This window comes from Pelodiscus sinensis, chromosome 1 (assembly GCF_052426305.1).
Source record: "Pelodiscus sinensis isolate ZL-2025 chromosome 1, ASM5242630v1, whole genome shotgun sequence".
Taxonomy (NCBI): Eukaryota; Metazoa; Chordata; order Testudines; family Trionychidae; genus Pelodiscus; species Pelodiscus sinensis.
In genome coordinates, this window is record NC_143052.1 from 278277561 (window position 1) to 278293045 (window position 15485).

Genomic DNA, 15485 nt, shown 5'->3' on the forward strand with positions numbered 1-15485 from the left:
GAGACAAGTGATTCTATATGAACTATCTTGTCCCGTCTTTTAAAGTTACTTGAGCACAGGCTGAGGTTTGCAACTGAATGTCAAAATAACTTGATATAAAATATTGTTGTGATTTGACTAGAACATTCTATACCACACTTAAAAAGAACCTATATAAGGTGCACAATGAAAATAAGTAGCAATTTGAGGATCATCTCTTTAACATGCATATAAATTTCATATAGATCTATACTCCGGCACATTGTCATTGTGATCAGCATAAATTTGCACCTTTATTGGCCAGTTCTGCTTAGTGGCCTTGTGTGTAACAGTCATGAGAAGTGAACTAGCCTCACATTTCTAAGGATGGTCTCTCCACTCAGAGCTGTAAAAACATTTAATGGAAAAGTGTGGGGACCTCCACCCTGCTGAGCCCTGTCTTACACCTTTTGTCCTCAGTCCCCTGTTCTATCAAACCGTATTACTGTCATGAACACAACACCCATTTTAAAATATGTAGTTTCACAATTTTTCAATACCAGTTTCAAAATCTATTTCAGATAGCATTCAGCAGTGTTTTCATGCCCCCAAATGCTGGACCACACTCATTTCACAACCAGACTAGCCCATTACATCTTTCCTAGAAACCTATGCCAAAAGAGGAACAATCCTACCTCTTAAGGCTCCCTATGTTGTTATAAACAGGAATAAATAACTAAGCAGTGAGAAGTCCTGTGGCATCAACTAAATAGTAACACAAGTGAGTCAAACAGCAGTTGTAGGACAAATGCTGCTCTCAGTTTTTCTTGTGTCAACCCACAGTAACTCCAAAGATGTCATAGAGGTTACTCTGGATTCACTCTGGGGATAAGAATGGAAAACAATTAGCTTTCTGATTATTGCTTTCATCAGTACAATATCAGGAGTAGAATGGAGAGGTAAATATGGATTTATAATGAGTAATATAATGCAAAATGGACTACAAGTAAAAAATCCTCTCCAAAATGAGCCAGGAGAGAAGCTTACCTACATTTTGCATATTATGCTTCTGTTTCCTCCCCACGCTTCAATTATATCTCATTAAGAACTTTGATTCCAATTGGTGTACTTTTCTATGGTACAAATATCTTCAGTGAAAAACAGTCTAGGGAAGCTGAACACAAGGAGATACACTAAATGAGAGAACAATTTGGAGCTATCCATAAAATGCTAAATGAACTGTATATTTCATATAAACTTGATGTGATCACTTCTAGTCCAGGGGTCAGCAACGTACAGCATGCATGCCATACGTGACACGCAAGATGATTTTATGTGGCATTTGCAGCATGGTATAGGGCCAGATGGCCCAGCAAGAGAAGCAGTGGCATGACCCTGCACAAGGCTCCATGTCCCTGTTAACACCTCCCTCCCCTGACTTCAGGTTCCGCCTCCAGCTCAGGGAGGGAATGGCTATGGGGCTGCTCCGCAGATTGGGGTAGGGCGGCCAGTCACATGCTGCTGCCACCTCTGTGGGGTACCAGGGATCGGGTTAAGCCACAGCTGCTCCCCATAGGCAGAGAGATCCTTCCTCAGCACCCCACTGCACCCGGCTGGGGGCTGAAGACAGCCCTGGGCACCCCCATGCTCTGCCTGCCCCAGCTCTGGAGCCACAGCCTGCAGGTGAAAGGGAAGCCCCAGGCAGAGGGCTGGGCCTGGCAGAGAACTGACTCTTCTCCCTGCCCTCCCGGCCCCTCCTTGCCCTAGTGCTGCTCCTGGAGGGCTGAGAGTCCCAGCACTGTTGCCCTGCCAGGTGTGTCTGCTGGGGGCACAGAAATGGGGAGCAAGAGGGGAGTGAAGGAAGATGCAGGGGCAGGATGAAAGGGGGGAGGGCTTGCACTGAGGGAGATGGGGAAAGTTAAATCTTGGCATGCCACTTCAGAAAGGTCGCCGACCCCTGCTCTAGTCTCTCCTCCCACCACAGGCCAGAGGAATCTTCTCTTATCCCAGGCAGTCAGTGGCTAGACTAGCTGCTGGGTGGATACAGTTAAGCTCAGTGCCTGTGAGGCTTTGCTGTAAGTAGGGCAGCCCACTCCCACCTCTGCTAGCAAGAAAGACAATCTAATCTATGTGTGTAGGAAAGGCTTAGCAGCACCATAATTTGCTCTAGTCTGGTTCCTCTCTTTGATGTTTCTTGTGACATCTAGAAATTTGACAAGGAAATCAATTACTCACCAGTCTGTGGTATGTAATTGCTGAGATAATTGTGTAAGCATGACAGAGAGATACCTCTACAGATAGGTGCTTGCTTACCTCCTAAAGCATGTTGTCCTTGCAGCAACAGAAACAATGATAAGGAAGAAGGCAAAATGACTAACTTTGATTGAATTTGTTTTGAAAAATCTATTGTTTGTTTATATGGGAGGTAGGACAAGTGATTTATTAGTCGAGGTTAGAGGAAGCCACCACCAATACCTTCCCCAAGCTGTTTCCTGGCTCCAACTATTCAATAACTTCCCAGCAGCAGTGGAAAGTACCAGCCCATTCTCTCTATATTTTTCTGTGGTTTGCATTACTATTTGCTAATATATTACAACACACTATTTATTTTGCATGTAATCTTTGTGATCGTTGGGTAGCTTATGCCTATCTAAGGAATTTTCATTGAATGGGATTGTGCATATCACAGAGCTTGGGAAACCAAATTGTAAAGTTAAGACCTTTTGTGTAGGGTTTGAATTCTTTCTAGTTGCAAAGATAGTTATCACTTTGTAAATGAATCCAAAGCTGTCTTGTTACACCTACAGAAACACACTGGAAATGCAGCACCTACTGAAGTGCAAGTTCTATCCATTGATTAAAGGAGCCATTAGCTTCTTTTTGCGGAAAAGCGTCTGTGCCAATCTAGACGCGGTTTTGCGCAAGAAAGCCCCGATCACCATTTTTGCGATCGGGGCTATTTTACGCGAAACAATACCGTGTTGTCTACACTGGCCCTCTTACACAAAAGCATTTGAGCAAGAGGGCTTTTGCCAGAATGGGAGCAGCATAGTATTTCCGCAAGAACACTGACAATCTTACATGAGATCATCAGTGTTCTTGTGGAAATTCAAGCGGCCAATGTAGACAGCTGGCAAGTTTTTCCGCAAAAGCATCTGCTTTTGCGGAAAAACTTGCCAGTCTAGACGCAGCCATGAAGTAGTTGGGCATAGTCTCAGTATAAACCTGTGACCTTTTAAATATTTGTACTGACATAAAGAAATAGGCACCATGTCAAAAAACTGAATATACTCATTTTTCCTTAGGCATATTAATTCAGTTTTTTAATGCTTAGCTTCATAATATAAATTTAGGAAAGACAGAAATTAGAAAACTAAGATGCTAAGTAAAAAAGTCATCTAATCTAATCTATCTATCCTTAAAATTGAGCATCTCTATTTAGGATAGCTGTAGTCCTCCAGTGATAGTTTAATCAGGATGCACCATCCCGGTAAACTTTGCCAGTGGTAATGTATGGGGTTGAGATAAAGAAGGGATTGAAGAACAAAAAATATTTAGTATAAAAGTCAGAAGTGATATAAAGGATATTGTAAATTTCACCTTGGTAAATCAAGGTGATTGAGAGTATATCAGACTAAATTTCATCTTATTTTTATGTATTTGGCATGAGCGAGGACAGAAAATGTGTGCTTGAAACTGAAAAAAACAGCCATGCAGATGATATAACAAGGCTCTTCCTGCTTGTCTTATTTTGATCCCAGTTTTACACCTATGTAACTCCATTGAGCAGATTCACATTATATTGTCAGGAGAGATTATTATTACCAAAGTAACTTTCTTTGCATGCTATTTTCCCTTATAATCCTTAGAGCCCCCGGTTCCTTTTGCCTTTTTCTTTTTCACACATCTGAACAATGTCCCTCAATAAGCTATGCAAGTTATTTTCAAGTCTTGGAACATTTTCTCCTTCCACAATAACATATTGGCTGTATTCTGCTTTTAGATTCTGATTCAAAAGCTACTTTCATCAAAATAAATGACATAAGGTAGACAAAGATTAAAAAATTTCTTTATGTGCCACATGGAATTACATCCCTTTTAAGTGGCCAAATAATTGCATTTTAAACAGTATTTGTTTATTATTCTCTTTTTGCCATTTCAAAATTGATTTCCATTGTTTTTATTAAATAGTTGCCAGGGCTCTGGGAGGGGAAAACACTCCTAAGCAAACAATTCCCATTAATCTGTACCTTTAAATAAACAGCAATAATGAATGAGAGTTCAGCACCTTGTTGCATTGTACAATGACAGTGATTAAGCACTGGCACTGCAAAATGCTAGTTTTTAGCTTTTGCATTTGGAGGCCAGTTAGAGCCATGAACCTGACATTTGTAATCTTTGTCAGTCAAAAAATATGGCAAATTCACTTAAATTTAGTTCTGTCATTCAAATGGAATAAAGCTTGTCACCTGCTCCTTTTGTGATTTGATTATCCAAGAATGAACTGATTTTCCTGAAGGGAGACCCATTAAAAGAGCCTGATCCTGCAGACATTAATCACCTGACTGGTCCTATTGGTTTCAATTATTCATCATTAATTTACTTTTTATTGCTCTTTATTTAAAAGTGATACAGATTAATGTTCAGACTTCAATTGTTTGCTTAAGTGTTTTCCCTCTGCCAGGACCTGGACAGCCATTTAGTAAAACAATTATAATCAATTTTGAAAAGGCAAAAAAGAGAATATACAAGCACTGTTTATAATGTAATTATTTGGGCTCTTAAAATGGTGTAATTACATGTAGTTATAATACAGAAATATATTTGTATTGACTTTAGTGGAGCTATTTATGCAAGAGCTCAAAAATCAGGACCAAGCACTGTGTAGAGGAAAAGAAGGAAGTTTTTAAAGAACTTTCCACACAAAAGACTCCTGAAATCTAAACTATCATGCGGATAAAATATGTACAAAATCAGAATATTATTCTTTCAGCTATGAGGAGAAAACATGATGTAAAGAACTCACCTAGTGCTATAGACTTATGTATATGGATCTCTTCTTGTTCACACAGATATAGAGGATAGAGACAGCAGCATACTTTATGGCCTCATTCCCCTCGCCCCTCCCATTCCACAGGAGTTTGATGAGCTTTTGGGAAGTGTGGGTGAAGGAGTGGACTGTCTTATTTTGTGGCACTATCCTCATCTTAGCCTCTGGATTTGCCTGGGGAATTCCTAGAGGTTTTGTTATCTAACTCAACAGCAGTGGAGGAAACCGATCAATGGCTACTGAGTCACGGAAAGAGAAGCAGGGACAAGTTTGAACAAAGTGGAAGCAGATAGTCTCTTTCTTCCAGGGATCAGTAGGATCCACAGGGTGAGGAGGTCTTGCTCTTTGACAATTCTACTTGACTCCAAATCCCTTGCTTTTGAGGGGGTCTATTATAGGAGTAACCTTGGAAGGTTCTCTTGGCAACCCCCCAGGTCTCTGAATCAATCTCTAATTATGCCTGAAATTGAATTTGTTTTTTTAAATACTGCTTAATATCAGTACTCCAAATATTTGCTAGCTCACATGGGAAAAGCTGAACTGCATTTATTTCATTTTCTGCTATATGTTAAGATAACAAACACATAGGTTAGGCTATGACGCACAATGTGATAGCAAGCAGTAGAGAAGCTCATTCACCAAAATATGAATCAGCAATCATAGAAAGTGTTAATGTTATTTTAGATGAAATGGCATTATGCCTATATAGTAAGAGCCAAGGAGAGGCAATACCAGGTATGAAATAATCACGTGATCATAGTCTGTTCAGTGAAGCATGATAGCATTTTATGCTCAACAATCCAAGATTAAAATCTTTAGTTAGCTAAGCATAATGTGAGTCAGTTCCATGTATAATGTATTGTGTGAGTCTGTATGATACAATGTAAGCAATTCCATTTAGTGCAATTTGACTATAGCTAATACAGAATAATTGGAGTCAGTTTCTAGCATGCTCCAGTTTGAGCCAAATATGATATGGAAAAGAACCAGATACATAACAATACGAAGAGAACATGTAATGCTGTGGATGAATAGTTAATATGCTAGAATACAGAAGGCAGTCTAATAAGTTATAATGTGATTACAGGCCTAAATACTCTAATACATAGACATTATAAAAAAAGATAGGAAACTATTAAAGAACAGTATAAATAATAGCACATATCTGAACAAACTATAACCACAAATACTATTTTTTCTCCCAAAATAAGGGTACTGGGAGGAACATTTATTAGAAGATAAAACACAACTATTCAAGCAAACATTAAAATAATGACTTTTTAGAGCCATTCTTAACATTAAAAAGGATGTGTAATAATGGATTAGGCAATCCTGATTCCTGTGAAAGAACACCTTTCCTACCAGGAACCACAATTTCACAATGTGTTGTGCTATACTCAGGCAAAATATGGTATAGTCTCAAGACCGACCTTTTCCAAGAGGTTAACAATGTTTGATTGTTTAAAGAACAACCACATTTTAAAGCAAATACACAAACTCTAGACAAATTAAACAAGACAGAGAGTATTTCAAACAAAAATCTTCTTTGGCTTTTTAACATATTCAACTTCTGAAAAGAGCAGACACGTTTTAACTTTTTTTTTGACTTGTGAATGTGTTACATTTAAGCCCAGTAGCTATTAATCAAATTTGATTATTTCTCTCTTACTCCTCATGAGGCTAACCTTGTGTACATGCAAAAGCTCATTTATGAGCACAAGATAATCAGTTTTGACTACAAGTTAAAGTCATCCTTAAACAAACAGAAAACTATTCAGCTTAGCAATAAAGTTAAATAATTATTACTAGACTATGTGATGTGACTACAATGTGACTTTGAAATGACTGTGGTGTGATCAGAATAAAAATTTTACATATCTCTGATGTTTCTAGGAGACTAAAATGTCTGTGATGCCATACCGCTGTGACATGACTCGTGTCAGAAAAAAGTTTGCATTATTAATGAATACATAGACACAGTATTTCAGGAGTAAAATCTATTATGCAAAATGGTAGTAGTTCTAATAATTGTTGTGCTGATTTGCACTGTAATAAAATCAAAAAATTATATACTTTATTCACAGAAAATTCTAAATTTTTTGGCAGTAGGGTTACTCCTTCTTGTCAGATCCTTGACTTTCGATGCTAGGGCTGCAAACATCCTTCCTGTATGACATAATGAACATTTTTCTTTATTAGATTAAGTTCTGCTTGCTCCCATTACTTGACGTCATCAAAACCAGGATCAATTATCTGAGTGTAATGCAAACTTTTTGGACACACATATTAAAGTGACAAAGGTTTAATCTTTATACAGCATGTGACTGAAATTGCAGTCTTCATGCACACTTGTATCAGGACTCAGGAGATTCTGTATCCTTGTGACTATCACAGGTGTTCATATACTTGACTACCTGATGATTAGGATGTACTCATTGGTATGCAAACCTACTATAGCATGATAGATGTCTACAAAGATCTACAACTTAAAATGGGCATACATATTTATGTTTTAAGATCTCAAAATGTTATACTGATGCTATTCTTGTTTTTATACGCATAGATCTAGTAATCTTAAAAAATACCAAATTACTTATTGTGACCATTTCAACTTGACGTGGTCAAGTTTCACAGGCATCACATGATATAGTAACATGAAATTCAGGCTGAGAAAGGCTAAGGATTTCAAAAAAATATTCTGATAAAAGGTTCACTCATGCCACAGATGTTGAAGAAATGCAGTATGCAGTAATTCCTCATTTAACACTATAGATGCGTTTCTGAAAATATTTGTGCTAAGCAAAAACGTGCTATGCAGGGTCAATTTTCCCATTAAAAAGAATGGAAAAGGTGAGGGTTGCGTTTCAGGTGCTGGAGGCTAAGTCAATTTTTTGTTGGTACTCGGTCATCAACATCTGCGTTAGATATCTAGCAACACAAGTTGCTGCAGTATGTTAAAACACAAAGATAAATACGTGAGTGAGTGGAGGAGCGCTGTGACCACGTGTATTCATCCGTTCATGCGTATTACCACTGTTTTCACCAACTTATACCACCGCACGAAGTAGTCCGCCACTTGATTATTTTCGTGTTATTTTGGGGATGATCGTGTTATTCCAAAAAGATTCCCTAAAAAAAAATCGTGCTATTGCGAAAGCATGTTAAGCGGGCATATGTTAAACGAGTAATTTCTGTATAGTGTCTCCCTGTGACACTTAAGGTCATTAACAGCCATTGGTTCTTTTATTATAGCACTGTCTTTCAGGCTAGCTAGGTAAAGTAAATGTATCATTTCCATGCTAGAAGAGATTATTGTTTTTACTATTGATTAGCCAGTCATGAAAAATATTTTGGCTCAATATTGCAGGGGGTTAAAAAAAAAAAGCCTTTTCTTAGCAAATTCTGCTCCGAGCCTTCCGAAAGGAAAATGAGGAAGGTGTACAGGAGTCAATGGGAAGCGAGACTGAGCTGGAGTCAGAGAAATCTGAATTATAGATGAAGAGCCATGTATTAAATATAAAGTTGAAACAAGTTGAGGAGGGCAAGGGAGCGATATTTTATACAGCGCGAGGAGAGACGCCGGCCGGAGAGAGCCCTCCAGCAACTAAGGCGGGAGTTTGACGCACAAGCAGCAGTACCCTGCACAGCGCCGGGGCCTCCTGCGGTGTCGGAGCTAGGAGAGCAGGCAGAAGCAGCGCACGGCAATGGGGAAAGCGCGTCGCCCGCCCCCGTTGAGAGCAGCTGCCCCCCCCCCCCCCACCAAAGGAGAGTGCTCCCGGAGACCCAACGGCAATAGCTTTACCCAAGGCAGCCAGGGCTTCTGCTCTCAACCATTCCTCCGCCTCCCAGTGCTGCGGCTGCACCAGCCCACGCCAACCAGCAACCTCCCCCCCCCCCCCCAATTGCTCCCCTTCACGGTGCGACCAGGGAGCGGGGCTCTCTCCCCAGCGCCGCGGTTAAAGCGCCCGTGGCCTTGGCGCGGCTCCCCGCAGGCGAACCTGGGGCGCGCCACGCGCGCCTCCCGCCCGCGGAAACCACGCCGAGCCCCCGGGCCGGTCTGGCACCGCGCAGGGGAGCCCGGCCGCCGCGCTTCCCTCCCCCGCGCCAGCAAGCCAGGCACCCACAGCCGAGTCCCGCCGGGCGCACGCACGGAGCCCGCGCCGGGAGCCTCTTCCCTGCAGCGGCTCCGAGGCCTGGACCCAAGAGGTCCCGGCTCCCGCGTCTCTCGCGCCGCGCTCCAGCCCGCCGCCGCCGCCGCTGCCCGCAACCCCATTAGCCATTCCGCGCGGCGGCGAGCCCCGTCTCTCCGCCTCCCCTCGGCCCCTGCTGCCCGAGCGACGCGCCTGGCGGCCAATGCCGGGTCTGCACCGCTCCAGCCTCCGCCCCTGCCGCTGTAACCCAATCAGGTGCCACAGGAGGGGTGGCTTCGCAATGCTCACACCCTCCCTCTGGGCTTATTGAGAGTTATATCAAGAAATTTCAGTTCGGATTCAGAGAGAGAGAAGGAGAGAAAGAAAGAGACACTAGGAGGAAGAAGGGCAGGAGAAGCGCTGGAGCTTCCTTCCATCACTAAAGCAATAACCTAGTAGGATTTTCCTTGGTACCTATCGCCCCAGAGATGAAAAGAAGCGGAGAGAAGCCTCAACCAGCCCAACTCTGACATTTCTAATAAGAACTTGCAGACTGTACCTACCTGCCTCTCTGCACTGACGAGAGAGGAATGGGAAATGTGAGCGGTGTAGAGTGGAAAATACCCCTGCTCTAAAGAAATGCACTGGCTGGGTTTTGTGCTCGCTGGTTGGTTGTGGTGGTGAGTGCACGTTCGGCACCAGAAGGATCGTCGCCGGATAGAAATGAAACGTGGAGAGGATGACTAACGACAGAACTGTGAATGTGTTCTCTGGAGTTGCTAATTTCCCACCCCGAAGCAACACATTTCGCAAAGATCAAGCGTTTGGCTGCTGCTGATTTCTCCAAAACTGGTGGTTTAGCAGATGCTTTGTGCTGTATGTGTTGGATCAGATCCTTGCTGAGCCGCGGCAGATCGGCAAAGGTAGACGACCAGTGTAAGTGCAAAGTTACACATGCACCCGGTCTCTGATTTTTTTTAAAAAAACATAGCAAATATACCTATCTAGGGAAAGAATCTGTGTTTCTGATTCAGTTGCTGTTCGTGGCAAAGGCTCACCTACTCGGCTGTCTGCATCCCTACCTGCATCACTCTGCTGGAAGTGATCACAGGCATCAGCTACCGTGCAGCTTAATGCAGATAAGATGTAGTGCTTAGGAGCTGACCAGTTCTACTAAAGTATGTAGATGCCTGGAGCCTTGCACCATTTAATTTGCGGTTACTAGAGCATTTAGGCAGAAGTATTTTTTTAACCTGCATTATCAGTCTGCAGTATTTATGTGTGGTAGCTGCTAATAACATCCTGAGGGGAGATCAGTGTCAGTGGTAAAAGACTGCACCTTTTCCCCTCCCCCTGTGATCAGAGCATATATTTTCCTGCATGTTCTTTGCAAACATGCTGGTTGCTTCTAAGTTGCATTTTGAATCCCCCAATCTCTCTGATGTAGACTGTTTAAAAAATCAAATAAAGTTTAACATTATTAAACATAAGGTGAAGTGTCCAACATCTGGAGAGGAGACATCGAGCTTACTGTGTAAGAAAACTGTGAGTCCTGTTATTGTGTCTTTAGTTAATAAGGATGTGAAGTAGCCAGTGACGACTGCTGCTGCTGCAGCATGTCCGGGTGCTTATTTCCCAGTACCATAGCAGTAGAGCGGGATGCAAGGCACCAAGAGGAAAGAAAAATCTGGTTAGCAAGAAAAAATGCACGGAAGGAAACAACAAATTATATTTGGCAGCTGACATTGCAGTTAGCACAGAATCCTAGAGAAGTACATCAAGGTTTTTCACTTGCACCAAATGGCTGGGTGAAGGGGAGGGGGGAGTGCACATTACTGATTATTACACCATGTGCTAACAAATGATTTGGAAAGTCTGTGGGAAGAGTAGCTGCCTTTAATACTGCAAGTAGTTCATTCCATTCTCAGTATGTGCAACTAACGGGATATTGCTGCATTCGTCCGGGGTTGCTTTTTAAAAGACTGAAACAGAGCTATACAGTGTGCAAGTGTGCATTGCTATAATTAGTAGTAGGTCTTGGTGGTTGTGGATTTGTTTTGGTATTTTTGTGAAACAATAATGCTCGTCTGTGTGATTGTGTTGACAGTTGCTGTCTCCAAATAAGAAATGAGATGTAATGCATCCTGCAGTCCATGCACGCCTCCTCTTGCAAATCGTGCACCATTCCTCCGTGGAAACCTTTAAATCCTAAAATCCAGAAAAAGAGAATAAACACATTATCATGAACCTGCGGGATTTTTACCTGTTGGCCGCTCTGATTGCCTGTTTAAGGCTGGATTCAGCTATAGCTCAAGAACTTATTTACACTATTAGAGAGGAGCTGCCTGAAAATGTACCCATAGGAAACATACCAAAGGATCTGAACATTTCTCACATCAATACTGCCACAGGGACCAGTGCCAGCCTTGTCTACAGACTGGTTTCTAAAGCAGGGGATGCCCCTTTGGTCAAAGTGTCCAGCACCACCGGGGAAATCTTCACCACCTCTAACAGAATAGACAGAGAAAAACTCTGTGCAGGAGCCTCATATGCTGAAGAAAATGAATGTTTTTTTGAACTTGAAGTGGTGATCCTCCCCAATGACTTTTTTAGGCTAATCAAAATAAAAATAATTGTAAAAGATACCAATGACAATGCACCTATGTTTCCATCTCCTGTCATCAATATTTCCATACCTGAAAACACTTTGATCAACAGCCGCTTTCCAATTCCATCAGCAACTGATCCCGACACTGGTTTCAATGGTGTACAGCACTATGAATTGTTAAATGGGCAGAGTGTCTTTGGACTGGATATTGTTGAAACTCCAGAAGGAGAGAAATGGCCTCAACTGATTGTACAGCAAAACTTGGATAGAGAGCAGAAGGACACCTATGTGATGAAAATCAAAGTAGAGGATGGAGGAACCCCTCAGAAATCCAGCACAGCCATACTGCAGGTCACAGTAAGTGATGTCAATGATAACAGGCCAGTGTTTAAAGAGAGTCAGGTGGAGGTTCACATACCAGAGAATGCCCCTGTAGGCACCTCTGTAATTCAGCTTCATGCTACAGATGCAGATGTAGGAAGCAATGCAGAAATCAGATATATTTTTGGTGCCCAAGTAGCCCCTGCAACCAAAAGGCTTTTTGCTTTAAACAACACAACAGGGCTGATTACAGTCCAGAGGTCCTTAGATCGAGAAGAGACTGCTATTCACAAAGTGACAGTGCTGGCCAGTGACGGTAGCTCTACTCCTGCTCGGGCAACTGTCACCATCAATGTCACTGATGTAAATGATAACCCTCCTAACATAGACCTCAGGTACATTATAAGTCCCATCAATGGCACAGTATACTTATCTGAGAAAGATCCTGTCAATACAAAGATTGCCCTAATTACAGTTTCAGATAAGGACACTGATGTGAATGGCAAAGTAATCTGTTTCATTGAGAGAGAGGTCCCATTTCACTTGAAGGCAGTTTACGACAACCAGTATTTGTTAGAGACCTCTTCCTTGTTGGACTATGAGGGCACCAAAGAATTCAGCTTTAAAATTGTTGCCTCTGATTCTGGCAAGCCCAGTTTGAACCAGACTGCCCTGGTAAGAGTTAAACTGGAGGATGAAAATGACAACCCTCCAATTTTCAGCCAGCCTGTAATTGAGCTGTCAGTTTCTGAAAACAATCGTCGTGGTCTATACTTAACAACTATTAGTGCCACAGATGAAGATAGTGGGAAAAATGCCGACATTGTTTATCAACTTGGCCCTAATGCCTCCTTTTTCGATCTGGATCGAAAGACGGGAGTTTTGACAGCCTCCAGAGTTTTTGACAGGGAAGAGCAAGAACGTTTCATTTTCACTGTAACAGCAAGGGACAATGGCACCCCTCCGCTGCAGAGTCAAGCAGCTGTAATTGTTACGGTGCTGGATGAAAATGACAACAGTCCCAAATTTACTCATAATCATTTTCAGTTTTTTGTATCTGAGAACTTACCAAAGTATAGCACTGTGGGAGTGATCACAGTGACCGATGCAGATGCAGGGGAAAATAAAGCAGTCACCCTTTCCATCCTGAATGACAATGAGAACTTTGTGCTGGATCCTTACTCTGGAGTTATAAAGTCCAATGTTTCTTTTGATCGAGAACAGCAGAGCTCATACACGTTTGATGTCAAGGCCATTGATGGAGGACAACCTCCTCGCTCTTCTACAGCAAAAGTAACAATAAATGTAATGGATGTTAATGATAACAGCCCCGTTGTCATCTACCCACCTTCTAACACTTCATTTAAGTTGGTGCCACTTTCAGCAATCCCAGGCTCTGTCGTAGCAGAAGTATTTGCTGTGGATATAGACACTGGAATGAATGCTGAACTTAAATACACAATTGTAAGTGGAAATAACAAAGGTTTATTTCGTATTGATCCAGTGACAGGTAATATTACCCTGGAAGAAAAACCAGCTCCTACTGATGTGGGGCTGCATCGTTTAGTGGTCAACATAAGTGACTTAGGTTACCCTAAATCCTTGCATACTCTTGTGCTTGTATTTTTGTATGTAAATGACACTGCTGGAAATGCCTCTTATATTTATGACTTGATACGTAGGACTATGGAAACGCCCTTGGACCGGAACATAGGGGACAGTAGCCAACCTTATCAAAATGAGGACTATCTTACTATCATGATTGCTATAGTGGCAGGTGCTATGGTTGTAATAGTGGTGATCTTTGTCACGGTTCTGGTTCGCTGCCGACATGCATCTAGGTTCAAAGCGGCACAAAGGAGCAAGCAAGGTGCTGAATGGATGTCTCCCAATCAGGAAAACAAACAAAACAAAAAAAAGAAAAGGAAGAAAAGGAAGTCTCCTAAAAGTTCTCTTTTGAACTTCGTTACCATTGAGGAATCGAAACCTGATGATGCTGTTCATGAACCTATCAACGGGACAATAAGCCTTCCAGCTGAGCTGGAGGAGCAAAGTATAGGAAGATTTGACTGGGGCACAGCACCACCAACAACCTTTAAGCCTAACAGTCCTGATCTTGCTAAGCATTACAAATCTGCCTCTCCACAGTCTGCTTTTCATCTTAAACCTGACACTCCAGTATCAGTGAAAAAGCACCATGTGATTCAGGAACTTCCGTTGGACAACACCTTTGTTGGTGGTTGTGACACCCTTTCCAAACGCTCTTCCACTAGTTCAGATCACTTCAGTGCCTCAGAGTGCAGTTCCCAAGGAGGCTTCAAGACAAAGGGCCCCTTACACACCAGACAGGTAAATGAGCACTTTTACTGGTCTATAAGTACTGCATACAAGTGCCCAATCAACCAGTATTAAAGTGCCAGTATGTCTTTTGTTTAGGTCTACTTTTAGCTTAGTTATAATATGGAGAGAGAAAAAACGACCACTTTACCATCTGTCTGGAGACTTGTAAAATGCCTCTGATATTTCACAGTTTTAAGAGTCACTGATTATTAAAAAGATCTACATGTTCACATATACACACGCATGCACACACACATACACACATGTATATGTGTGTAGATAAACAACAGATCAAAACTGAAAATAAATTGTTAAAAGCCAAATTGTTTTCCCAAGAGTGTCCCAGTATAAAGGTTTCTAAAGAAGAAAAACTGTTTCATAATATGCCAAATTCCACTCCAAGAGAAAATTTGTCTGTTTCAGGATTAACTGTGTTACTTTAGGAATATATAAATTCTTTTTTACATTTCAAGTGAGGCTGATTTTAGGGTTTTTTAATATTTCAAACTAATGAGGAATATTGTTAAGTTACTGTTGTTAAAAGGCTTCTTATTTTTCACTTACAAAGACAGCAGAATTTCCAAGGAACTTCAGCTGTGAAGCATATGGTTTGTTGGGAGGATATAACTAAGCCATAAGGAAGTCTTCCTCTATTTTGATTTTAAATGATTTTGTTGTTATAGAGAAAAGTAGGGGGTCTAATAGAATTTTTTGCATATTTTCAAAAATGTCCAAAGTATACTTTCAAAAGGAATGCATTTGCTCTAAATATAACTTAATTATGCAGAAAAACATTAGCCCGTTGTAAATATTTTCTCATCCTTGTTATGCTTAAGTGATCTGTCATAACTCATTTTAAACTGTGAAATATGCCATATGAAGAGGGATTAGGAGGCTGAGAAACTCATATTTCAACCAAATCCAGCATTAGTTTTTCTTAGGTCTAATAATTCCTTGCTAATAAAGATTTAAATGCAGTGCTGTCTAATTTATTTCATTGATGCTTGTCTTTTGCCACTAAATTAGAATGTCAATATAGCCTGTAGATGGCACTAAGGTACTGTGTCGCTTGTGCTGG

General features: G+C 41.4%; 1 protein-coding gene across 2 annotated transcripts in view; it reads left to right on the plus strand.

Moving 5' to 3' along the window:
- Positions 1–9480: 9480 nt before the first annotated feature.
- The window catches only part of PCDH9 (protocadherin 9), a 957956-nt gene continuing 951951 nt past the window's right edge, over positions 9481–15485 (plus strand). For both annotated transcript variants that reach the window (XM_075918917.2, XM_075918919.2), the window contains exons 1-2: positions 9481–10074; positions 11246–14416. In XM_075918917.2, the coding sequence (XP_075775032.1) occupies positions 11381–14416 (3036 nt within the window). In that variant the 5' untranslated portion in view covers positions 9481–10074; positions 11246–11380. The remainder of the gene's footprint in view (positions 10075–11245; positions 14417–15485) is intronic.